At 37.2% G+C, this 27670-nt stretch overlaps 2 protein-coding genes across 2 annotated transcripts in view; both read right to left on the bottom strand.

The window, feature by feature from the left end:
* KMO (kynurenine 3-monooxygenase) overlaps positions 1-21269 on the bottom strand; it is a 50657-nt gene extending 29388 nt beyond the window's left edge. Inside the window, 4 exon segments of the mRNA XM_010384698.2 lie at positions 543-632; positions 1812-1909; positions 3779-3848; positions 21028-21269. Of these exon segments, the coding sequence (XP_010383000.2) occupies positions 543-632; positions 1812-1909; positions 3779-3848; positions 21028-21081 (312 nt within the window). The 5' untranslated portion in view covers positions 21082-21269.
* LOC115899102 (histone H3.3-like) lies at positions 2087-3304 on the bottom strand. Its single transcript, XM_030935711.1, has one exon. The coding sequence runs from the start codon at positions 3031-3033 to the stop codon at positions 2623-2625; it is 411 nt and encodes a 136-aa protein (XP_030791571.1). The 5' UTR covers positions 3034-3304; the 3' UTR covers positions 2087-2622.
* Positions 21270-27670: the final 6401 nt, after the last annotated feature.

Genomic DNA, 27670 nt, shown 5'->3' with positions numbered 1-27670 from the left:
GAAAGCACACAGCAGGATAATGAGTCTCCTTTCATAAACTCTCCATCTTTATCTGGCCTCTGTTGTTTCAGAAATCATGTAGTACTGAAGGCATTTCTGGATCATTCTATATATTCTATTATAAGCCCAATTTTGAGCAAGACGGTGAGTTAGGGAAGGGTAACAACATCATGAAAGCTTCTAGATTGTTCTTGTACATTATGCTTGACCACAGATAACATAGTCATCTTCTCCATCTAATTGAAAAGGAGAAAAGAGGGAAAGGGTGTCCTAGGTAGCAGGGCAGCACAAAGGCAAGAAACGGCACAATAAGAACAGTAACAGCTAATTCTTTTTTAATGTTTATTCTGGTCTGGGGCTTGTTTTGAGTATTTCCTCTGAATAAACTTGCTAACTAGTATCTGTATTCCTGGGGTCTAGACTAAGCCAAGCAATGTAAGAGATAGGACTGGAGAGAGAGGGGCCATCAAGCAAGACGCAATTTCCAGACGTTGACTTCCTTATAATCAGTGCACAAACAATGATCTCCGGGGTAAACCTACCTGAGACTTTGTCCCATAGGGAACTGCAGACTTTTTTCCTGAAAGAGAGTGGATCATTCTTGCTCTCATGGGAATACCTTGGGATACAATCTGAAATGAAACCAGAAATATTGAGTTCAATGACAGTAACATGGCATTATGCGAGAAAGATAGAAGTTGATTTTTAAATGTAATTTCAAGTATTCTCCAAGACATTTTAAAAATTGTGAAAGACCATAGAAGCCCAACGTGGTAGAAACTCCTTCAATGAAAATGGTGATCATGAAGCTTTTAGTTTTTTTTTTAATCTTAGATCTTAGAACTGGCTTAAAATTTATCTGATCTAAATCAAATATCACAGATTGAGGAAAGTGATTTGTTGTTACAGAGGTTAAGTGATTTTCTCATCATGACAAAAAGGGAGATTATAAGGAGTAAAACCCAGGGCCCCTAACATTCAATGCAAAGTATTTTCTTACACATGGCTGCTGCTATCTGGGAGAAAATAATAGGAATGCAAATAACACTCATATTTACTTGTACTATCAGCTCAAAGACACATTGTCACTGAAAGTAGTATCAAGAAAAATACATATATCATGTCTGTTTATATTACCAAGTTACACGTAGACAGTGAAAAGTTCTACAACATTAAGCTCATATGATGAAAATCTGCTATAGGCCCACCATTCTTTATCCAAACCCATGGGGCTTCATGGTTTCAGAATTCAGAATTTTTCAATTTTAGAAAGTAGTGTAGTACCCATATGCTGGATATCACATAAACCCATCCCATAATCAAACACAAAATTTCTGTAGCAAAACATATTTATGCTAAATGAGATTTTTAAAAGACTACAAAGAGTCTCATGTCAGGTCAGGTTTTGCTACTCAATGAGTGATGAGAAGCTTTCTATTTTCAGAGTTTTTTGGAGTGTAAAATTGTAGATAAGAGATTATGGGCCTGTGCAATTGGAAAAAAAAGGAATTTGGCTCCTCTTATCCTGGATGCCATCTTGACTCTCACTTTCTACAGGCAGTGATGCACCATCCTGTTGAGAACCCAGTATCGGAAGCAATCATCCGGTTGCAGGGGCCCCCTCGGGTGCCTCGAGTGTCCAATGTTCACCCTCTTGCCAAATTTCAAATATTAAAAGCTTTAGTAGAATGGGTTTTCATGCAGAGATTCTTGGTATTAAATGGTACTTTTTAAGCCAGGATGAAATCAAATCCACGCAATTGTTGGAAAATACCAGGTATTATCTTCTATAAGAAAGATACATTAAGTACCTGATCTTCCAGGCCAACAGCTTTCAAGGCTTGTCGTCCTCTATGAGAAAGGGCTAAGTTAATGCTTCTTCCACGTGTGAAGTCAGCCACTCGGGGATCTGAGACATTGGAAGCAGACTCCATGTTACACATTCTTTATATCCTAGTCCAGGATAAGCAAAATTACTGCACCTGAACAATTGGTTCATTCAGAACCAAATTAAAGACCTTCTTAATTCTTCTAAAGAAAATGCTAATAGCAGTAAATTTATATTAAATTAAATTTAGATAGTTGGTTTTTTTTTATAGTTTAATGTATTTTAATAGCAAACTTACAGGAACAGCACAGAAGACAGACATTAAAAACATGTACTTGCATGTAGGACAACTCAGTTAGAAAAGTGTAGTGAATGGATGGAATCTACTGTATGATAAAAATGCTACAAACACCATTTAGTTGCCGTCAATAAGAAATTTACTTGTTTTAAAAAAATCCAAATGGTGGCATTGTCCAGAAAAAATTTAACAGGTTTATTTATAATTATTATAAAGTTGAACCGCTGAAACTTGTTCACTGAAACATTTTAACTTGCTTTAATGCTTTACCCCTCTGCATTTATATTAAAAATTCACACACAAATGAAAATGGAAAAACTGCCAATATCTGATTTCTGTCCCCTATTTTTCCACTCGCAATCATATACTTAGGTACCTTTTGACCCCATGGAAAAAAAGTATCTAACGTTCAGAACTACCAATAACAGGAAGAAGAGAATTTTTTTTTTTTTTTTTTTTTTTTTGAGAATGAAATGCTTCCCATCATAGTGGATTCTTAAGCACGTTCTCCACGTATGCGGCGTGCTAGCTGGATGTCTTTTGTCATAATTGTTACACGTTTGGCATGGATAGCACACAGGTTGGTGTCTTCAAAAAGGCCAACCAGATAGGCCTCACTTGCCCCCTGCAAAGCACCGATAGCTGCGCTCTGGAAGCGCAGATCTGTTTTAAAGTCCTGAGCAATTTCTCGCACCAGACGCTGGAAGGGAAGTTTGCGAATCAGAAGTTCAGTGGGCTTCTGATAACGTCTAATTTCACGGAGCGCCCCAGTACCAGGCCTGTAGCGATGAGGTTTCTTCACCCCTCCAGTAGAGGGCGCACTCTTGCGAGCGGCTTTTGTAGCCAGTTGCTTCCTGGGTGCTTTCCCACCGGTCGATTTGCGGGCAGTCTGCCTTGTACGAGCCATGGTGCAGAGACCTCCTTACTTACTCCGCTTCTCCTTCGGCTGGAGCTCGGCGAGCGAGAGGGTGTTTTTTTTTTTTTTTTTTTTTTTTAAACTAGTTTTTCTAAAACCATTGTTTTATTAAAGAAACTTTTTAAGTTCAGAAAATCTAAAGAAAAATAAGTCAAAGAATTAGAACCACATCCTGCAATTAATTCTTTCTCTCCCTTCCTTCCTTCCCGCCTTCCATTCTTTCTCTTTCTTTCTCTCTCTTTCTTTCCTTCTTTCTTTCTTTTTCTTTCTTTCTTTCTTTCCTTCTTTCTTTTTCTTTCTCTTTCTTTCTTTCCTTCTCTCTCTTTTCTTTCCTTTCTTTCTTCCTTCCTTCCTTCCTTCCTTCCTTCCTTCCTTCCTTCCTTCCTTCCTTCCTTCCTTCCTTCCTTCCTTTCTTCTTTCCTTTCTTTCCTTTCTTTCCCTCCCTTCTTTCCTTCCTTCCTTCCTTCCTTCCTTCCTTCCTTCCTTCAGCCAGGCTGGAGCGCAGTAGCTCAATCTTGCCTTATTGCAACCTCCGCCTCCTGGGTTCAAGCAATCCTCCTACCACACACCACCACACCAAGCTAACTGTTGTATTTTTTGTAGAGATGGAGTTTTGCCATGTTGCCCAGGCTGGTCTCAAACTCCTGGCCTCAAGCGATCCACCTGCCCTGGCCTCCCAAAGTGCCGGGAGCCACGATGCCAAGCCTTCATCCTGCATTTTTCACCATGGACGTACCTTCCCTAGCTTCATATACATCAATCTGGAAATCCCTCTTTGCAAAAAAGCATGCTTGTAATGAGCCAACCTAGAAATTAACAACAACAAAAAAAAATTAAATACTCATCTGATTCCACAAATATAGGGAATTTTTAGCAGCAAAATGAAGCATCATGTGTAGCTATATTTTACTAGCCTCACATCATGTGTGGTCATATTTCACTAGCCTCATTTATCACATTGATTTACTCAATTTCTGCGGAAAAGTATCAGTAGCAAACATAGCAATATTTACTCAAGATGAAGGAATACAATTTTAGAAGTCTTTTTTTTTTTTTTACTTTTTTATAGTGAGGTAATTTTCAAACAGAAAGAACATAAAACATATATAGCTTACAGAATAATTAGAAAGCAATTCTTTATAACCTTACATCCATTATAAGCACTACTCTGGTCAAAAAGTAGAATAGCGTCATTCCTCCAAAACTCCCCCCACCTCCTCCCCAGTTATAGTCCCCTTCCTCTCACAAAGAGGTAAACATTATTCTGACTTTCATGATAACCCATTCTTGCTTTTTTATATTTTAGCCTTTAGGTGTACATATTTCTAAGCAATATACTTTAATTTTACCCATTAAAATTTTGTTAAGTTTTTTTTTTAGAGATGGGGTCTCACTATACTGCCCAGGCTGGTCTCAAACTCGTGGGCTCAAGTGATTCTCCCACCTTGGCCTCTCAAAGTGCTAGAATTATAGGCATGAGCCACTGTGCCCATCCATTTACCCATTTTTTAACCATATAGTTAGAATTACCGTGTGTGTGTGTGTGTGTGTGTGTGTGTGTGTGTGTGTGTTGTTTGTTTTTGCATCTTGCTTCTTTAAGGCAACATTATGGGATTCATTTACATGATTACATGTAAACTTAAGGTCATCCTTTTTTTTATTACTGTGTGATTCTTCATTACATGAAAGATCACAGATTATCCATTCTACTGTCAAAGGACATTTCAGTTGTTTCTGGTCTGGGAATATGTTAACAATGCTTCAAAGAACATTTTTTTGTGTGCAGGAATTCTGGTACGTATATGATGATATGTTTTTCGAGGGTTCTATGCATGGAAATGGAATATCTGGTCAAAAGTTTACGTGCCTTTACTTTTATGATGCCAAACTGTTTCAAAATTTGTTCATAATGTGTTTTCCCACCAGCAGCTTCTCAGAATTTATCTTTGCCAGCACTTGATGTTCTCAAACTTTTCATTATTGTAGAGTGGGAGGGTGCGACCTGGTAAGTTGGAGAGGAAGGTAGTTTTAATTTGCATATGCTTAATTACTAAAGAAGTTGAGCACTTTTGTTTTGTTTTGTTTTGTTTTGTTTTGTTTTGTTTTGAGACAGAGTTTCACTCTGTCACCGAGGCTGGAGTGCAGTGAGCACTTTTTCATATATTGATTGGCTGTTTGGATCTCTTCTTTTACCAAGCGTCTGTTTAGGTCTTTTGCCCATTTTCTACTGGGTTGCCTATCTTTTTTCTTTTCTTTCTTTTTCTTTTTTCTTTTCTTTTTTTAGTTGTACGTAGAGTCTGAATATAGAGTCTTTGTCATTTTTAAACATGAAAAATATCTTCTTCCATTCTGTGCCTTGCTGCTTAAATGCTATAGTCTATTTTGAGGATGAGTAGCTGTTTATTTTAATGTAACCATATTCATCCCTCTTTTATTTTATTATTAATGCAATTACAATTGTCATTTTATTTTTAATGCAATTACAAATGTCTTGTTCAAGAGATCTTTGCCTATTCTGAGATCATAAAGAATTTTTTCTGATCTATTGTCTTCTTAAAGCTTTATAATGTTGTCTTCCCAGTAGCTTTATATAGGTTGTGGTAGTTTACTACCTCATCACTAGCAACTTGTATTTGGTAAAGTCATCTGTATATAATTATCATACTTGAATTTTCAACAGTAATCAATACCGTTAACTAGACCTTCTGGAAACACTAACCTTCTCTCGTTTTCTGGTTTTCTTCATACATTTCTGGCCAGTCCCACTTTTCCTCTTTCACCATTGCAAAGACAGACAAATATTGGAGTTTCTCAAATCTCCATCCAAGTCTGTCTTCTCCATCCATGATGATATGAAAATGTATATCTCCTATCCAGATCTGGTTTTCGAGCTCATGCATACAAATATTTAAGTGATGTAGCTTCTGGTATGTCTCAAAGCACCTCAAAATCAACAGATCCGAATTGAGACTTGCGATCATCCCCTCCCATCTCATCAATTCTCTCCACATATTCCCTATGTAAGTGAATGATATGCCATCCATCCAGTTGCACAAACTAGAAAGCTGGAAGTCACCATCTCTCCTTGATACTCTATTCCCAGTTCTGCCAATTTTACCTAAAAATGTTTTTCCATCTACTCATCTCTTTTCATTTTCACCTTTCTGCCTCTAGTTATTGGAATCATTATGCTTGACTAATATCAAATTTTCTGTGTATTCTACCAGCATTCATCTTGTCTCTTTCCAATTTATTTTCCACAAGCAGTCATTTAGGGTGATGGTGTAATAGGTCATTTGAACTAATACCTCTACTGAGAGGAAAAGGAGATGCAGAGAGATGAACCTGGCATTTGGAGCCATGCCTATAGGCATGTACGAATGCAAGAGAGGCTGAGGACTTCAGTAGAATTTTTGACAGACTCATGAAACTAGAAGTACAATATTTGGTGTCTGGGACACTCCCACACTGCTTGCTCAGGAGGGCAGGTTCTGATAAACCCCTTAGGTTTTAGATCAGGACCCTAAACAGGTACATCCCAGGAGAAGGACAAACTGGAAGGAAACCAGTGGTCCAAGGGCTTGTCTGGAAATCATCTCTAGTCCTGATCAGATTGCATTAATTTTTGATTGCTGGTAATCACAGCCACCCAGAGGAAACAAACATAAATCCTCTCTGGGAAAAAAATGACATCACCATAGGCCTCTGATTTTCCCCATGTTTTAAAATATACAAATCTGATCATGTCACCCTTCTGCCCCAGCCTTGCTATCTTTCTTTTAGCCATTGTATTCACCATGCTGCCCCTCACTGAGGGGTTTAGCATGTATTATATCCATGGCCAGAAATGTTATCTTTCCTCTTTACATAGTAAACTTCCATTCATCCTCCAGGTCTCCACTCAGTTGCACTCCCTAAAAAAGACTTCCTGGGCCACCCTACCTCAAATCTTGCAACTGTGAGTTCTCACAGTGCTTTGAATTTTATCTTTGGGGTAAATTGCATCCTTCCAACTTCATATATTCAAGTCCTAACCCCCAGTACCATAAGAATGTGACATTATTTGGAGACAGGATCCTAATATAGGTAATCAAGTTAAGATGATATCATTAGGGTGGGCCTTAGTCCAATATGACTTGTGTCTTTATAAAAAGGGGAATCAGACATGCATTGAGGAAAGATGATGTGAAGAGACACAGAGAGAAGACTTCCATCTACAAGCCATGGAGAGGGACCTGGAACAGGTCTTTCTGTCATAGCTCTCGGAAGGAACCAACCCTGCCGACACCTTGATTTTGGACTTCTAGCACCAGAACTGTGAGACAATACATTTCTGTTTCTTGAGCTACCCGGTTTGTGGTAATTCATTTTGGCAAGCCTAGCAAACTAATACAAAGAGCTTACCACAATGGAAAATTTACATCTTTAGAGTGCTTCTATAATCAATATCTGTCTATCCTTCTAAGCTAGCAACAGATTTTGCTCACCATTTTATTCCTAGCATCTACCACTGTGTTTGTAACATAGTAAGTGCTTTATATATATTTGTTCAGTGTATAAATAATGGTAGAGATTACATTTTTAAGTAAAGTTTGTAACCAAGTGAAGCCAAAATTTATTGAGCGCCTACTAAATATAACTTAATCTGCTAAATTTTAGGGAGTCAAAGGTTACCAGGATAAGTCCTTGTGCCCAATAAACACCCTATTTAGTAAAAAGAGACAAACATGAATGTTTCAATGCTTAATGAACCACGTTTGAGTATGGAGGCCCACTTCTTACATTAAAAATTTGCAGATTCTTTTATATTATTTGAATTTCTGACATGGATTATTTAAAAATATATAATAAATTTCGTCACAAATCATCTACATATACTTTAAAAATAATTATGTGTTTAAGTCACGTAATTTTATCCTACTTACTCAAAATTTTGTATGCATGTTATTTCACAGACCCCTTACAAAATAATTCTGGGCTCACAGGTAAAAATCAATGTAAAGAACGAAAAGAATAAGTGAGGTCCTAGAAAACACACATGAAAAAGATTAATTTTGCCTTGACGAATGTGGCAAATTGTATTTTTCAAAGATGGTCATGATGATATCCCTTATCCTACATGCTCTTCTCCAGTGTGATCTTGATACTCCTTCATCAAGACATGGGGTTTATTTCTACAATCTCTTAAATCTAGAAGGGCCTGTGATTGCTTTGACCAAAACAAATGCAGTAGAAATTACCCCTAAGTTATTTTCAAGCATAGTCCTTAACTGGTCCAGAAGTTTCTGCTTCTTTCTTTTAGGGAGTCAATTATCACAAAAGACAACAGGGTCAGGAGAGTTGGAATGAAGACACAGGAGGTTCATTTATTAGATTGGTGCAAAAGGAATCGCGGTTTTTACCATTAACCACAATTACTTTTGCATCAGCCTAATAGAAATGAGTCTCTCTTACTGAGAAAACAGGTAGGGAGGAAGGCAAGTAGGATGCTAAAGCCACAATCTAAACATCAACTGATCAGTGAAAATCTAATGTAGGGAAATGGCCTAAAAGAAAAGAGACTGAGATTCAGAAGCAAGAAATCCATTCATCCATCTCCTAAAAATTCAACCACAGTAAAGGAGCTACAATATATAATGCTGCAAACAAAGCTCTCAGTGACCATGTTGAAAAAGGATCAGCTCCAAGCCAATGATGGGCCAATGGTCTGGTTGCATGGGTTTGTTATGTTCCTTTTCTTTGATGAAAATTGATTCCAGGATCTCAGAAAAGGCGGGATGACCAGGGTGGAGATTCTGCCTCAATCATTCTAAGGTTGGCAGATGCCAATTCATACCTTTCCAACACTTATGTGTTTGCCAGTTGAACATGTATTAATGGTTTTTATGGGAGAATAAGGGATCTCGGGTAGTGTGGGCACAATAAGATTAAATCTAACTTAGGCTCATGAAAATATTAAGTGCTAGAGAGGGTGAGGCCTAATGGGATCTCTTACACATGGCTTGTAATTATCTTTTCAAGTTGAATATTCACATATTGAACAAACCAGCAATTCCTCTTAAAGGCATATACACAAGAGAAACTTTTGCTGTATGTATATCAGGTGACATGTGCCAGGCTCTTCAGTGTAGTGCCTTTCATAGGTAAAATAGACAAGTAAAAAAGCTGGGAATAGCCCAAATGACTATCAGAGAGGAATGAATGAACACATTATGACATATTCACACAATGAAATATGAAAAGCTGTGAATAGCCCAAATGACTATCAGAGAGGAATGGATGAACATATTATGGCATATCCACACAATGAAATATGATATGAATATATTAGCAATACTATATGTGAAAAAATAAGTCTCAGATGATTTTATACTGCATGATACAAAATAAAAACAATCAGGACTAAACTATAGATATATGCAAATATATAATTTTTGAAACACATAGCTAGTATTTATATGCACATGTATATATGAGATAAATATGTAAATAATATATGATAAAATGATATATAAAAATGCAAAGGAGTGATAAATAAGAGTTGGCATAATGCTTCTAATGGGTGGGGGAGAAGTACAGAGTTGATGAAGTCATTAGCAATCTACCACTTCTTGTGTTGAGTAGCAGATTCATGACTGCTTATTATTATTATTATTAATAAACAGACAAAGAAGTAAAAGTGTTTTCTCCAAGACCCGTCATAATAGTGTGTAATGAAATAAAGCTTATATGAATATGATCCCAATTCTGTGTAACTGAAGTTCAAATAAATTTAAAGAAAAAATACATTGGTAGATGTTATGTCAGTTCAGCCGGAAGAGGTAGTAATGTGTGTGGCTAACAATATAACTTTCAGACTGTAATTTTCTTTCCCCTCTCACTTTCTGTAAAAAGTGCTTAATTGGGAATAACTATCAGTGCCACCTTGAGTTGTTATGCTGGCAGGAAGGACTAAGACATAAATATATAAGTGGAAAGGACATGTGGTGTGTAAAGTGTGCTAAGCCCACCACAAACTCTTGGTTAAGGCACAGCTGGGTTCCTGAACATAAATAGTCAAGGAGGATGGAACATGAGAGAAGAAATTGGACAGAGTTAGACAGCTGGGAGAAATAAAACAGATTTTTTGATTCTGATTCTGAGGGTAAAACCTTAATAGAGACAGGACAGTTTCCAGTAAGGACACGAACAATTATGAAAATTTTCTGTGTTTGTTTTGAAACACTAAACGTTCACAAGAGTGAGATGTTTGCTCACAAAATAATTTTGCAAATTAAACATTTTATGAATAACCAGTCTGGTCTGTTTGTGTGTACAAGACTCTGAGGACATTCCTTGGTTACACAATTACGGATTTACCCAGTCTGTCATTCTCTTGCTTCTCCACTTTCTTCTTTTGTCTCTTCATACTTCCTTATTTACAGGTCGTGTGCTTTTGACCCCATCTCGGTTCATTATAGGGATGCCTAACCTACCACTTAAAAATACTATTTGAATATTTCCTTTCTGTAAATGGTAAGGTATGCTTCTCCTGTCTTCCATTGCTTAGGTTTTCTGTCAGTTCCCATGTGACCCCTGTAGCAGCAATTGTTCAAGTAGCCGGTGATCATGAGAAAACGGTAAACCATTTAAATTGATAAATGTTGACCCTTGAATCTTACATTGAACTGATATGCAACAACAACAAATAAAACAAGAAGGGGAAACAGGATTATAAAAATTCCATACATTTTATGTCTTTTCATATCAAGTGTTTGAAATTAATCTGATAGTGCAATATTAAACATGTGTCAACTACTTTGGACTTGATGAAGCATATAACACCTTCCCTAATCCTTAAGAATCATGAATGTTTCTGAGTTTTCTGTCTATCCAACTTTTGAAAAACTTGTTAATAGTTTTTGAAATCCATATTTGGTCATGAAACTATAGTTTGCTGTCTCAAGAATTTGATCTTTGGTTATATCAATGCAATGAGAAGAATCAGACTGTTTACTTACAATGCAGTAAGCACATCAAAGTGTCTTCATACTTTGTTAGTAACTATTACATCTTCCAGAAGTGCATATGTTATGCCAAATATTGTTTTATTATTTTATCCTTACCCTGAGTTCTCTAATCTGTGTCATCTGGAATTGATCTCTAAAGCCCAGCAGTGGTCTTGATTTTCCCTCTTATGAGAAGGTGAATGACTCACAGTCCATGAATGCTCTTAAGAAAATTTATGACTTACTCTAGTCTTGATTTTTGTCCTGAACTCCATCTGTGACTACTGAACCTGTCTATAAGCATCTTCCTCTCAACATAGCTAAAATTTGACTTATTCCCATTCTTCAACCCTCTCTTTCTCCTTCTTCTGTATTCTGTATTCCATAAACTTTCTTCCTCCTTATATATTTCATATCTTAGAGAATAGCAATTGCACTCACTAATTCACCCAACCAGGATAGCTCGGTGAATATTTAACACCCCTCTCTACCTACTAGTATACATGAAATTAGGCAATATGTCCTACTGATTGTTCCTCTTCAGTCTCTTTCACAACAGATCTGCCACCCACAGCTCTGTCCTTACGTGGGTCCCTCATTAGCTTTTACCAGGCTACTGCAACAGTTTTGTAATAACCCTCTTTCGCCAGTCTCTATGCATTCAGTCTGCACTCTGCACTAGAACTAGTCATCTTTTTTTTTTCCTTTTTAGACAGGGTCTTGTTCTGTCACCCAGGCAGGCATACAAGGCTGGGATCATAGTTTACTGCAACCTTGAAGTCCTGGGCTCAAGTGGTCTCCTGCCTTGATCTCCCAAATAGCTGTGATTACAGGTGTGCTGCTATGCCTGGCTAATTTTTTAAATTTTTGTAGAGACAGGATCTTGCTATGTTGCCAAGGTTGGTCTCAAAACCCTGGGCTCATGTGATCCTTCTGCCTCAGCCTACCAAAGTGCTGGTATTATAGATATGAGCCATCATGCCCAATCACTAATTATCTTCTTCTTCTGTTTTTTTTCTTCTTCTTCTTTTTTTTTTTTTTTTTTTTTGAGACAAAGTCTTGCTCTGTCACCCAGGCTGGAGTGCAGTGGCGTGATCTCTGCTCACTGCAAGCTCTTTCTCCTGGGTTCACGCCATTCTCCTGCCTCAGCCTCCCGAGTAGCTGGGACTATAGGCACCCACCACCACGCCCGGCTAATTTTTTGTATTTTTAGTAGAGATGGGGTTTCACCGTGTTAGCCAGGATGGTCTCGATCTCCTGACCTCATAATCTGCCCACCTTGGCCTCCCAAAGTGCTGGGATTACAGGCGTGAGCCACCGCGCCCGACCTCACTAATTATCTTCTAAATCAGACATTGAATGATGTATTTTTGTCTTACTGTTGTTTATTAGCTCCTCATCTTTTCAGGATAAAATTCCAAATTTTCAACATGACATAATAGATTCTTACATGTGATCCCTACCTCTTTCTCCAGTTCATGATGCACTATTCTCATGCACCATCTGTAATAGGCATACTAAATTTACTATATGTTTTCTGAATATGCCATGCACTTTTATTCTTCCATGCCTTTGAATACTATCCTTCAGTTTTTGGAAAATGTCTACCTTCCCTTTAAGACTCATATCCTCAGTGTAGTTTTTCCTGATACCTCTACTCCTCCAAAAGACTTGTTTGCCTTTTCTTCTGTAATTGTATACATACGTGTGTGTATATATATATACACATATATATGTATAGATTTGTTTTAATGTCTCAAATACCTTGAATTATTTATTTATAGTCTTGTCTGACTTCACCAGGCAGTAAATTCCCAGAGAGGAATAATATTTATATGGCTTGTGTTTTGTCTATCTTTTTATCTCTGATACAAACCACAAATTCTAATGAATTAGAAAATACAGGTAAATGTGAAGAAAAGAGTAATTTCTCACAATTTTACCACCAGTGGCAACCAATATTAACATTTTCTATGTATGTAAAATACATGACATTTCTTTTCAAAATGGTAACAGGTTGTATATTTTCTTTCATAATTTCTTTCAAAAAATAAAAAGTGTACTCTAAATACGTTTCCATGTCAAAAGATGTCTGAAGAAAAAGTATTTAATACTTGCCTTACATTTTATTGTATGCTTATATTTGGATATTCAAGTTATTTTAATTCTTTAGCATTATAAATGATTGTATGATGCATACACGTTTCTTTTGATAAAATCTCACTAATGAAATGGCCCACCAAAGGGCAATTTTGAATAAAAGGGATTGAAACACTGGCAAATCCTGAGCTCCAACACCCTCTTTCTCTCTGCCCCGTCAGCTCCTGGGCCTTGTTACTAGTGGGGGAATGGAGTAAGGATAACAGGGGAATGAGAAAACAAAGAGGTAAAGAAGAGAGTCTGAAGTGAGCTGGGGAGAGAATACTGATGGTCTAGAGTGTAGGAGGAGCCTGCTCGATCTTCTTTTGTCTTGCTTTTGGAATAACTGCAAAGCACATGAAAAAGATTCAGATTGAGTGGGGCAAGATTATTTCAGAAGGTTTTGTTGTGAATTTTGAATACACTCCAGATTTGGTGTTTTTGAGAGCCCACATTAGTTTCTATTTCCTTTTAATTTCTCATTGGCTGAAGGACAATTGTTTCTCTGAATGCAATGTCATGCTTAGGTCAACTTCAAGGGTGAGATAGCTATTGCCGCTTTCTGCAAATCCCTGCCCCCGACCTTTTTTTGTTTGTTTGTTTGTTTGTTTGAGACAGAGTCTTGCTCTGTCACCCAGGCTGGAGTGCAGTGGCATGATCTGGGCTCACTGCAACCTCCACCTCCCAGGTTCACGTGATTCTCCTGTCTCAGCCTCCTGAGTAGCTGAGAATACAGGCACATGCCGCCACACCTGGCTTATTTTTTGTGTGTTTTGGTAGAAACAAGGTTTCACTGTGTTGCCCAAGCTGGTCTTGAACTCCTGAGCTCAGGTGATCTACCCGCCTAGGCCTCCCAAAGTGCTAGGATTACAGGCATGAGCCATCATGCCTGGCCAAATCCTCCATATTTTTAAGACTACAGATGTGTATATTTTCAAGTTCTTTTCCAGGAAAAAAATACCAGCTGTAGATTACTATCAACAGTGTATGAGGGTGCTGTTTTTTGTTTTTTCTTTGAGTGGACAGATAGAGGACTAGATAAATGCCTGAGTGAATATGGACAGAAGGGAAATAATCTAAGAGTATTTGGGAGGAGGATGGGCCAAGTGAGAAGGAATGAAAGACACACTCTTTGCAGGTACTTAACAAAGTTTGGAGCTATCTAAAGTTGATGGTTCCATTCCAGATAACTTCTCACCAGATAGCAAATGAAGGAATCTCTGAGGGATGAATTCCCTGAGGGGAGAGTGGGATTTATAACGCACAGCCCCAAAGAAATCCATTCCACCTCTGTTTTAAGAAGGTGCTAGATATGGGGCACTAATGAGAGTTTTTCATATTTAAGAAGGCTCAGAGCCTATGAAATAGAAAACTGAAACCCAGGGCTAACATGGTGAGGCCCACCAAACTTAGCCTGCCTTGCTTGCTTTTTACTACTTACTTCTAGTTGATCTCAAAGCCCATATAGCTAAAAGTCATGTAACCAAACAATATACATCTAATCTGTCACTAGCTTCCTTATGGACAACATCTCTGGCATGTATGTCACTATGGTAATGGTTGCTTAAAGGTTTTTTTGTTTTTTTGTTTTTTGTTTTCAGGAACTAGGCTGGCAGCTCTTATCCAGTTTAAACTACTTGAGAGAGGCCACCAACCCTCTTTCTACCTCCCCCATTGACTCCTGGACCTTATTACCATGGAGTAAGGCTAATAGGAGAATGAGAAAGCAGATAGAAGAAGGAAAGAAGACAGTTGCAGGCCCTTCAACTGGGCCTGCACAAATGCCCAAGAAGTGACTTTCTGACACCAGAAGGCCAAAAACTTCAAGAGCATGCTAATGTCACCATTTTCTGAACACGTGTCCTATGAAGAGTTGTGAACCTCGATTATGCGTGCTCAGACCACCTATTACTTCATTTTCCCCACTGCTAGTCACCTTTCCCCACACCTTAAACCACCCCGCTTCTTTACCCCATAAATATCTCTAAGCCCTATCTTCGGAGAGGTGGATTTGAAAGCTGTTCTTCCATCTCCTTGCTGGGCTGTCCTGTGAATAAAATCTTCTCTTTACTGCAAAACTTGTTGATACAGTTTGGCTGTGTCCCCACCCAAATCTCATCTTGAATTGTAGCTCCCATAATCCCCATGTGTTGTGGGAGGGACCCAGCGGGAGGTAATTGAATCATGGGATCGGGTCTTTCCCATGCTGTTCTCATGACAGTGAATGAGTCTCATGAAATCTGATGATTTTATAAAAGGGAGCTCCCCTGCACACCCTCTCTTGCCTGCCACCATGTAAGACATGCCTTTTGCCTTTCGCCATGATTGTGAGGCCTCCCCAGTCACATGGAATTGTGAGTCCATTAAACCTCTTTTTTTTTTTTAATAAATTGCCCAGTCTCAGATAGGTCTTTATCAGCAGCATGAAAACGGACTAATACACTTGTTATCTCAGTAACTGACTTACTGCATGCTGGCAGAACAAGCCTGGTTTGGTATCAAAACAAAAGTAGAGTGAATAGAGCTTAGTTTATTTTCATATTGATAAAATAACGACAATAAAGGTTAACAGTAATTAGGTCTTTTTCATGGTGTAGCTCATTAATATTTGCAAAAAATAAAAAGTATGCACTTGAATCAAATTCTGTGTAGACCTCAACCCAGGATTATAAGCCATTTGATGGTTCATCTGTGCTAAGGATGTTTACTTCGGGGAAAGTGAAAATTCTGGGTGACATTTGATTTCTGCTTTTAGAAAGTAGTAGGTTGAGAACAAAGCTAGAGATCTGTGAGCGAGAAAGTGTGAAAAAGAAGCAGTAGAATCTTAGCATTAAAAGACTAGCAATCTAGTTTTAGCCCAAGAGGAAGAAACTAAGACCCATAGGGTAAGATTTCCTGAGCTTCCAGCTGGTTGCAAACTCTGCTATTCCAAGTCTCCTCACTGAATAACACTGTTTCCATCCCATGAAGCTGAGTGAAAAGTAAGGGGTGAGGTGGGAAAATCCTGAGAACAGAACAGAAACACCATTTGGGGACAGTTTAGCATCAAGACCATTTTGAGCCCTATAAATCCACAACAAGATTTAACATCTATAGCTGTGAGACATAAACTCTCACAGAGTCAAGGTCAAAGTGCCTCAAAGGCAATTTCGTCAGCAGAGTCCACTGACTTGACTTGAATTCCAGGGGGCAGGGCACAATTGTCAACAATAAGTCAAAACATGTACAAATCTCATCACCCTCTAAATACTACTAAATGGACAACTTTGCTAGGTCAAACATAGGGAGAGTAGATCACGAAACCCTCTACAGTGGGGTTTCTTTTATGCAGAAAGGAACAGAAGAAATATTTGAATGATATCCTAAAATACATCTCCAAAATATATGCTAGAATAGTCGACATACATTGCAACAGCAGGAGGCAGCTGAGACTGGAATGCTTAATAGTACTCTTAGCCAAGGCTCTTGGCTTCAGTCAAAAAATGAGGTCTTAGTAGCTTTAGCTGTCACTGAAATGGTGCTTTTTTGCTCTGATCACTTTCATCATACCTGTAAACACTGAAAATAGTTATCAAAAGCAGTATTTTCTGACTCTCAAGGACTGAATTCAGACATGGATTAAGGTCACCTGTTTAGATTACACGGCCTTTGTTTACTTCTCTGGCTTGTCTACTTCTCTCCCACTTCATAAAGAAAAGAAAACATATCACTCTAACATGAAGTAAGGCAGTTTATATGGCAGTTTTTTTGTAACGTAGGTTTTTCCTGAACTGATGTGCTAGAATTGAAAAGCTACACCTGTAGAACTCCTTCCAGCCTGCAAAATTGAGATTATTTTCCAAATCCTTTTTAAGTTACTCTCTGAAAGGACTACATTCCTTATGCCATAATTGTGTTTTAAAAAAAAAAACATTAAAAAATTTCCCATAACTTCTAAAAGAGTGATTCTCCACTTTGTTCTGAAATCGAACTCATGCACAGAAAATATTTTAGTGTGGTTCACATTGTAAGGCACTGGGAAACCTTTATAAAGGTAGCAGGAGCCAAAGATAAAATAATCTTTAGATCTACAAAGTAAAAAGCTTCTATGGGGAATAAACTATGCATAACAAAATTGTAACAGAAGGCAGCATTTGATAATGGCAAACAAAGCCCTGTAGGCATTTAAAGAAAGGAGAGGTCTTCACAGGTTGATCCTCCTGCAGTTACCTTCTGGAACTAGCAGGAGGTAATCCCATTGGCTGGAGAAGGGATAGGGGAGTTGTAATTCACACAAGGAGGAAAATATCGGTCAATACAGTGGTTTTTCCAAATATTTAGGTCAATGTTCTTGAAATGCTATTTTAATGTCTTTTCCCACTCTTTTTTCAATATTTAAACTTTACCTGGTTTATGATTATGGTTTAGTTTCTTTTCTTTTCTTTTTTTTTTTTTTTTTTGAGACGGAGTCTGGCTCTGTCACCCAGGCTGGAGTGCAGTGGCCGGATCTCAGCTCACTGCAAGCTCCGCCTCCCGGGTTCACGCCATTCTCCTGCCTCAGCCTCCCGAGTAGCTGGGACTACAGGCGCCCGCCTCATCGCCCGGCTAGTCTTTTGTATTCTTTAGTAGAGATGGGGTTTCATCGTATTAGCCAGGATGGTCTCGATCTCCTGACCTTGTGATCCGCCCGTCTCGGCCTCCCAAAGTGCTGGGATTACAGGCTTGAGCCACCGCGCCCGGCCGGTTTAGTTTCTTTTACCTTTTGTTTCTCAGGAGGAGTTTCTTTACTGATTTGTTGATCTCTTTGACTGAACGTGTCTTCAAAGAAAGGAAATCAACTGGATTAACCCAAGATCAGATGATCACTACATCAGAGCAAGAACAACTTCTCAGGGTGACTTTTCACTAGGCAAGGTTACTAGACATGGTAAGCTACCACTGATAAGAATTGAGGAAAGTTCACTATATTTTTTTGGATGTCTAAGTAAAGATTCTCAACTTTTACTTTTTTTTCTAGGGGCCAGGGGAGAGCCTTTAATGTGTTAGACAGTATAAGGTACTGGGATATGGTTTATGGAAAGGAGGAGATGGGAAAGGAGGGTAGAAAAAAAAAAAAAAACAGAAGAAGATGGGCAAAAATGTAATCTTGTCCTCTATGCAAAGACATTAACCTTCTTGAATTGCTCTATTTAGTCAATACTTTTAAAAATAATTTTCTCAATATTCAAACATGCATCTGTTATTATTTTTTCACCTTTGTATCAAGTTTTCTCATTCCTCTCATTTATTCGTCCACCCAATACATAATGTTAGGCATAACTCCAGCCTCTGGAATACATTGGTCAATAAGAGTTTATATCCTAGTTGGAGTAGATATTTAAGAAACAGGTTAAAAAAAAAAAAAAAAGCCCAAAGTGTGTAATTTCTGATACTGGTAGATAAGATTAAAAAATAAAAAGGGAAAGGGGTGAAGCCAGAAAGCAAGATAGGCTCAGTTCAGACAGGACTTTCGGTAAAGAGTTTGGGTTTTTTTATTTGTAATGGGAGATCATTGGAAGATTTTAAGCAGGGCGTGATAATGATCAGACTCAGGTTTTAAAAGGGTGTTTCTGGCTGTGCTGTGTAGTACAGACTATAAGGGAATAGGAGTTAAAGCTGGGAGACTAATTTGGAGGTTGTTGCAAGAATATGGATGGGAGATGATAATGGCTTGGGTCAGGATGGTTGTAATGGCTAGAATTTAAATGTATTTTGGATATAGAGCCTCAAGGCTTACTGATGGAGTGAAAGAAGAATAAGCGTTTGCATAAAATGGAAAAAGAAATTAAACATGATGCCTAAGCATGGACCTGAGCAATGGGATGGATAGAATTCTTTTGCAGAGGAATTTTAGTTGCTTCCTAATACACAAGTAGTAATTTTTGTCTCCTATTTTCCAGCATATGTATGACATGGTTACATGATGATGATCTCATGTTATTCAGGGAGAAATCCATGGATGACACCCACATTTTATGCCCCCCAAAACCATATATCCAATCACATATGTGTTATCTCTCCCTTGGATTTCTAAGAGACAATTTTTAAAATGAGATATCACTGCTGCCACCTTAGTCTAAGTCTTGAACTAAAGTAACAGCCTCCTAACTGGTCTATCTTGTCTTCTTAAAATTTTCCTAGTCATTCTCCACATAATGGTCCAAGGGACCTTCTAAAATCACAACTTAATTTCCTGCCTAAAATCCTCCAATAGCTTCCCATTGTAATTTGAACAAAATCTGATCTTGCCTGGACCTCTAAGATCCTACTAGATCTGGCTCTGTCAGCTTCTCTGGCCTCATCAGCTACTCTTCTCTGGCCTCATTAGGTTCCTGCCTTTCTTTCTGCTCCTTGAACATGGGCAGCTCATTATTGCCCGAGGGTTTCTCTTCCGGCTGTTCCCTCTGCCTGAAATGTTCTTTCTCAAGATCTTCACATGGTTAGTCCTATCTGATCATTTAGGTCTCCGGTCCCTGCTGAATATGTCCCTTCAGCAGAGCAGCTGTCCCTTACCACATTCTAAACAGGTACTCCCAAAGCCACTCTCTACAGCATTAGTCTGTTTTCATTTCTTTCATAGTGCTTCACTTTAACTGAAATTATCTTGTTTGTTTTCTTCTTCCTTGTCTTTTTCTTCTCTGGAATTCTCACCCTTGCATCCCTACTACCTAAAACAATGTTGGCACTTAGTAAATAATAAGATTTTGTTGAACACATTAATTCTTATTTTGTGCAACATTTTGATAGGAGAGAATTGGACACAAGCCTAGTATGAAGCAGTGACAACACATGTCCCAACCAGTGACCGACACATCATGTGATAGCATTTCTAAATGAAAATTTAGAATCATAAATGTTCAAAGAACTTTCTAGCACTTTGGGGAAAAGACACTAAGGAAGGCAGAACAAAAAACAGTTAGCATATACTATATAAATACATGTGTGGCATAAAAGATACCATCTATATTCAGCCTAGAACAGTGTTACACCTTCAATAAATTTTTTGTTGAGTGGATACATGAATGAATGAATTAAAAGTCTCCAAATGATTTGACCAAAGGTGATAGGGAAATGATTTAACCTTGACTAATTGGGATGTCTGTATTCTGAAACAGAAATTCTGCTGAGAGGGGAAAAAGCAAAGTTAAATCGAAGCAGACCCAAGTTGAACAGAACTACCTTTGGACCATAACTATGAAAGCAGAGAGTGACCTCTCCTTCTGTCTTGCTAGGTGCGGGGCAAGTCCCAGCACCTTTATGTCACTTGCTCAGTGAAAGGTAAACACCACACTCCACTGCCGTAGGTGCTCCACTGGAAGAGTCAAGTAAGTCAGGCGACCACATAAATCTTATTTCCAATTACTCATATAACTAGTGAACATTCAACATGATACTTTGACGTTAGCTTCATGTTTCTTGACCCTTTTATTCTCATTAGACAGCATTAACTGAGTTATTAAACAAAGTGGGACAAATGTTTTTATTAAAATGAATATTAAGACTAATTCCTGTTCCTAAAAACATAGTCAATTTGGGGATAAAATCAAATTCAATTTGCATTATTTTTGCTTTTTAACAAATCCTTAACCAAAATGATGAGGGAAAACAGAAACCTTTATATTTAATGGCTATAAAATACCTTTCCTGAAAAAGAACAGATTAAAACCCATACTATATTAAATCTATGAAAATAAAAAAATTTTTAAAAGCTGTATTTAAATATCAGATAAGTTTTCACAAGACAATTAACAATTTGTGGAAGTGACGAATAATAACAATTACGAGTAATAATAGTTAACATAATACCACCACCAACAATAATCCATGTGAAAATTCTTACCAAGCCACCACCAATGACAGCTACTTTTTTCCTTTGAATGACAGATGAGTCCATAACTGCTGAAGTATTTTTCACAATTATTGTTGCTTCTGTCACTGAGGGACACTGATTTGTGTCTCTCCTACACACTGATTTCTCTCCGTTTTTATACCACCCAAAGCCCAGTGCATTTATGAGCCAGCGGCAATGTTTAGTCAGGGCTAATTTCCCTTGACAGTATTAACCCATTAGTTGGCCAAAGTACAATCAGCTCAGCTCTAAGAAAAAATAAATTCATTACAATAACCAAATTTTAAAAAAAGCCATCCAATTGGAGACGCTCTATTTTTTCTATCTTCTGTGTAAGACCCGGAAATTTTTAAGCAGTCTTATGGCTTTTCTTCTTCTTTTTCTACAGCATATATTCTTAGTTTCATTTTCATTCATGATTTACCATGCATGGAACCTTTCTCATCTGAAGTCCAAAAACATCTCATCCCTCCCTTAGAGAGTAAGATGACATGGTTTTATAATTCATCTGTGGATCATTTTTGTGATTAAGACCAATCAAGAATTTCATCTAAAGGGTCCTCACGGATTGTTTTTAATACGCTCTACCAGGGAAAAGTTTTTGCAAGGTCTTCATATTCTCCTGATCAACATTTTGAATTGTGTAACTGACCATACTTCCCTTTTTTTTTCTAGCCCAGATGCTAGAAAATTTAGAATCTAATTTTAGAATCAAAAATTTAGAATCTAATTACCACTAGGGGAGATGACTGACACAATGCTTCTGTAAACTCTTTCCTGACTTCATATTATCTCTTCACTGTTTTGTCTTTTTCACTCCATTTTAAATGTCATACTTTTGTGCATGATTTGCGAATTGCCATTGTTTTCTGGAACATGATGCGGTGTAAAGTAAAATAACATAAATGAAGTTGTTTCTTCACTTCCTGTTAATCACATAAAGAATTCAGAACGTTTTTTCCCCTTGTTAGAACTAGAGCTAAATGGTATTCAATAGTGACCCCTTGTGGATAAGCATGATTAGGTATTTGTTTTATTTTGAATAGGTAATACATTAACATGGTATGAAATTAAAAAGACACAAAAGAGTACACAGTGAACAGTAATCCTGCTAACCTTGACCCTTGGCCACCTATTCCTCCTGCCCAAAGACAAGAACTGTTTTGGTGTGTGGGTTACCATAATCTTCTACAGGTTGATTATGTCTTTCTTGTTCTTTCCTTGTTTCCTATCTTCTCCCTCTCTCTCTCTCCTTTTTTCTCTCTCTTTCTCTCACTCTCTCCCTCATTCCCTTCCTTCCTTTCCTTTTAAACATTCATTGTAAAACTTTTTCCACACCATATGTCTCACTGTACAACGTATAGCTTCAGAATTCTTCAATATCAATATGTAAAGAACTGTATCATTGTCAAAAAATATTTTTAAAATTATGAACTATCACACAAACGAACGGTATAATAAGTCACTGTAAAGCAAGCATCCATGTAACTACCATTTAGGTGCAGAGAGAGAACATTGCCAGGATCCCAGAAGTCTACATGCCCCTTGTTAATCACCCCTCCTTCATAGAGGTAACTGCCATACCAACTTCCTTTGCTTTTATATATAATTGTACTATCATAGATGCATCTCTAAAACAGTTTAGTGTTGACTTTTTTGAACTTTCCTATAAATGAACTTATACTGTTTATGTTTTTACAACTTGCTTCTTTTTCTCAATATTATATTTCTTAAGATCCATTTGTGTTGTTGCATGTTTTTCCAGTTCATTCATTTTTATTGTCATATATTATTTATTCATTCTACTGTTGATGGACATTTGGGGTGTTTTCAAATTTTTAATATCATGAATAATGGTGTTGCCATAAACACTCTTGTGTATACAATGTGATGTACATATGTATGAGTATCTCTAGGTTTCATATGCTGTTTATGCTTTTTTGTTTGTTTGTTTTTTGTTTTTTGTGTTTTTTTTTTTTTGAGACACAGTCTCACTCTGTCACCCAGGCTGGAGTGCAATGGTGCAATCTCAGCTCACTGCAACCTCTGCCTCCCAGGTTCAAGTGATTCTCCTGCTTCAGCCTCCCGAGTAGCTGGGATTACAGGTGCCTGCTACCACACCTTGCTAATTTTTGTATTCTTTTAGCAAAGATGGGGTTTCACCATGTTGACTAGGCGGGTCTTGAACTCCTGGCCTCAAGTGGTCCACCCGCCTCGGCCTCCCAAAGTGCTGGGATTACAGATGTGAGCGACTGTGCCCAGCCATGTTTATGCATATTTTTAACCTTTCTGAATAAACGAAAGTTACATTCCAAATAGTGCTTTAGCTTTTACTTGATGCAGTGTGTAAAATTTGTCTTCTGCTCTATCCTCACCAATGTATGTATTGCCAAGAATTTTTAATTTTTGCTGGTCTGGTAGATGTGCTCTATATTTCATTATTCTTTTAATTTGCAGTCCTTTGGTTATTAGTGAAGTTGAGCACATTTTTACCTGTTCATTCACAACTTATTTTTCTTCCTCTGTACAGATAGTGTTAATTTTGCGGGGGCGGGCAGTGGGAAGTTTTTTTCCTTTTTTGAGTTCTATTGCATGATTGCATGTGAACTTTAGTATTTATATATGTCACAAATAACATTTCATTCACTCTGTGGCTTGCCTTTTTGCTTTCCTAGTGGTGTCTTTTGATGAAAGAATATTCTTCATTTAAAACGTTCTTTTCCCTTGTGGTTAGAGTTTTTCATGTCATGTTTTATCACTTTTTTTTTTTTATAACCTTGAGGTCATGAGGATATTCTTCCATGTTGTCTTCTAAAATACTTATAATTTGCCTTTCATTTTTTAGGTCTATGATGAACATGGAGTTAGCTTTTTTGTTTTTAGAATGCTGTGATATAGATGTTAAAATTTTATTTGTTTTCCAAATGAATACCCAATATTCCCAGTACCACTAAATGAAAAGACTTTCCTTTTCGCGCATTGCCTTTGGTGTAGGTCCAGTGTTCATATATGTGTGGGTCTTGTTCCGGGTTTCTATTCTATTTCATTCCATATAGTTTATACTGCGTATACTAATGCCAGTTCCAACGCCAAATTACAATAGCTTTAATACAATACTTAATGTCTTAATCAATTCACCCACCTTGCCCTTCATTAATAATTTATTGACTATTCTTGGTGCTTTGTATTTCCATCTGTTTTAGAATCAACCTGTTAATTCCATTTTTAAAAAACCCTAAAATGAAAACATTGTTGGGATTTTTGACTGGGATTGCTTTGAAGTCATACATCTATCTGAAAAGAATAACTATTTTGACTACTGTGTCTTTCCATTCAGAATATGATATGCCCCTCCCCACCGTCTATTTGTCATCTCCAAGGCTTACAACGTTATATTCTTTCCCTGTAGAGGTTTGGTCCCTATTATTATGTTTAGGTAATTGATTTTTAAACTTTTATTACAAATAATATCTTTTATTTCATTTTCTACTATTAATAGTATTTAGAAACACATTATTTTCCATTTTGTGAGCTTATATCCAGCAACATTGCAAAAGTTATTAATTCTATTAATTTTATCTGTAGATTTTTTTGATTTTTTTTTTAACCCAATCACAATGATTGTTCTTCCTTCCCTCCCTCCCTCCCTTCCTTCCTTCCTTTTTTGTCTTTCTTTCCTATTGACTGAATGGTGGATTTTTCTTTTCACCACAATCACGGTAGTTTCTCTCTCTCTCTCTCTCTCTCTCTCTCTCTCTTCCCCCTCCAACTCCTCCCCCACTGACTGATTGAATAATTCCCTTCTGTGCTGGCTAGTGCCTTCAGTACAGGGTGGAATAGAGGTTTATTTCTTAAATTCCAAATGGATGGGAGATCCTAGTTTTCTTATTGTATTGGTTTTTAGCAAAATTCCAGTGAGGCCAGCTAATAAGTGCTGTAGATTTTCAAACATGTGAAACTGGTTAAGACTAACTGTATGGCCATAAAGTGGTAAATTTGTGTAAATGCTTTGTGTGTACTTGAAATATATATATATATTTTCTGAAATTAGTGTATATATTTTCCCACACATATCCATTAGGTCAAGTTTATTAATCATGTGCTCAAAACTTTTGTTTTGTTTTTTTTCATATATACTACAATATTTTTAGTTTCTAGCACCCTTGTCAAAATCTTCAAGCTTATGTTTATTACTTAACATAATAAACATGAATGTCTTATGGTCTGTGTCTGATAATTTTTACTGTGGCTTTATTTTGATGGTTATTTATCTTTTGTAGATACTTATGTTATCTAATTTCCCTGTGAGCATTTTAAACTTTGAGCGCTCAAAATGGTAGTTGAAAAAAAAACAACTTGCAAGTAGTTTGAGGCTTCAGGCATCAGTGTATTGCTTTAGAGAAGATTTATTTTTGCTTCTGCCTTGTGCTTCTGGTGATTCAGCACTCACTCCGTGTGCAGTATCAGTGAGGTCTGTCTTAGGAATAGCTCTTCCTTTGGTATCTACATAGCCCATATAGGACAAAACTAGAGATCGTCAGGCTACTTGCTCTCTTTAAGCCTAGAAGTCCAAAACCCTTTTCCACAACACACGACACATTCATTTTAAATGTTATTCATCTGAAAGATGAACTCTCATGGAAATACTAATATTAGCAGTTTGGGCACAGATACGATAGCCTGAAGTTTACATACAATTCTCCGCTTAATAGCTAGAAACATACCCTTTTTCTTTGACTCAAAGAAGCGCATGTATTAATACTATATTATCTGAGTAAAAAGGTATTGCACCTGCTTTACTTATTTTTAAAATAATTTTCAAATTTTGATACTTTAACTCCTATGTGTAACAAATTGTGACCATCTCACAAATAATCTGGCTAAAACAGTGTTTTATGACATTAAAACTGACTATAAGGATGCTGATAACTATTGTTCTATGATGTTTCTACATCACTTATCAGGTGAGTCAAATAACTCTCCATTTATGGGCCAAAAAATTTTATGTCAATAGTTGAGATAAAAGAGACTAATAATGAATCATGACATCTATGCAGCATGTAAACAATATGCTAATAAACTGATACATAATGATTATTATTACTTTGATAGTAAGTCCCAGTTTTCTCGGTTCATTCTTAGAATGGATAATTTTGTTATTACCTCTCAGAAATGTCCTCAATTTCTGTTACAGGGAGAGTCAGTAATAAATGACTGTTACTCTAAAAAAGTGCCAATTTTCATATCTCATGTTGCTTTTATTTTTTTTGACAATCCAAACTAAAGGAAACTTAAATTGATAGATATATTTTATTTTTTAACTTTATTTTATCTTATTTTAACTTTTAGGTTCAGAGATACATCTGCAGGTTTGTTACATAGGTAAACTTGTGTCACAGGGGTTTGTTGTACAGATTATTTCATCACTTAGGTACTAAACCTAGTACCCAATGGCTATTTTTTTCTGAGCCTCTCCCTCCTCCCATCCTCCACGTTCAAGTAGGCCCCAGTGTCTGTTGTTCCCCTCTTTGTATCCGTGTGTTCTCATAATTTAGGTCCCACTTATAAGTGAGAACATGCAGTATTTGATTTTCTGTTCCTGTGTTAGTTTGCTAAGGGTAATGGTCTCCATCTCCATCCATGTTCCTGCAAAGGACATGATCTCATGCTTTCTTATGGATGCACAGTATTCCATGGTGTATATGCACCATATTTTCTTTATCCAATCTGCCACTGATGTGTTGATTCCATGTCTGTGGAGAGTTACATTTTATAATAACATCTGAATAATTTGGATTTGATGATCTTTGAGTTGGAAGAGGAAGGAAGAGGTAATCAACTTTTGTATCAGCTTAGGCAGGAGAAAACAGATCTGAGTAGAATGATCCAGTTGATGACTTTTAGAAATTGCAGGATAACATGAGAGTCCAGAGTGCCTGAAAGAGAAAGGGCAGCAAAAGCTTGAACAAAGCTTAATTATTATAAACTTACAATTTTGACCATGGCTACTTATCCCGCTGTTCCTCCTAAAAGTCAGGTAGAAAGCATTGCATTGGGGGAGCTTCAGGAAAGTTCAAGATCACAATCACTTCTTTCTCTGGATGATATTCTTGAGGGAGAGAAGAACTGATAGACTAGCTTCTCCCATTCTCTGAGCCTGAAGAACTTGAGCGTGTAGGATAAGTAGGGATTTATAGAGCAATTTGTGTCAATAGCAGTAAGCAATTCATCCTCGTTGGGATTCAGCTATTTGTTAATCCCTAAAACTGGCACTTTTACAATAGAATGACTCCAGGAGGAGAATACTTTACATCAGACACTGAATATTTCCACTTTATTCTACACATATTTATATATTTAACAAATCAGCGTTATTGGAAATAATAAAAATTTACGAAAAGAAATTAAAATTTAGCAAAGGATTAATTAAAACAATATTTACTCTGATGTTTTCATCATTCTCAGACTGTTGAAATTGACAGAATATTATCTCCCTTTGACGACATCAGCTTGCTCAACAATTGTTTATTCATTCAACCAAGCCCTTTGTACTTGCAGCTGTCTGCCTAGAATACTCTTCTATCATTGTATAGCTGGCTCTCATTGCTTAGTTCTCAGCTAAGATACGATATCC

Source organism: Rhinopithecus roxellana, chromosome 8, assembly GCF_007565055.1.
Source record: "Rhinopithecus roxellana isolate Shanxi Qingling chromosome 8, ASM756505v1, whole genome shotgun sequence".
Taxonomy (NCBI): Eukaryota; Metazoa; Chordata; class Mammalia; order Primates; family Cercopithecidae; genus Rhinopithecus; species Rhinopithecus roxellana.
Note: the sequence above shows the minus strand (reverse complement) of the source record. Positions and strands in the feature narration are given on the sequence as shown.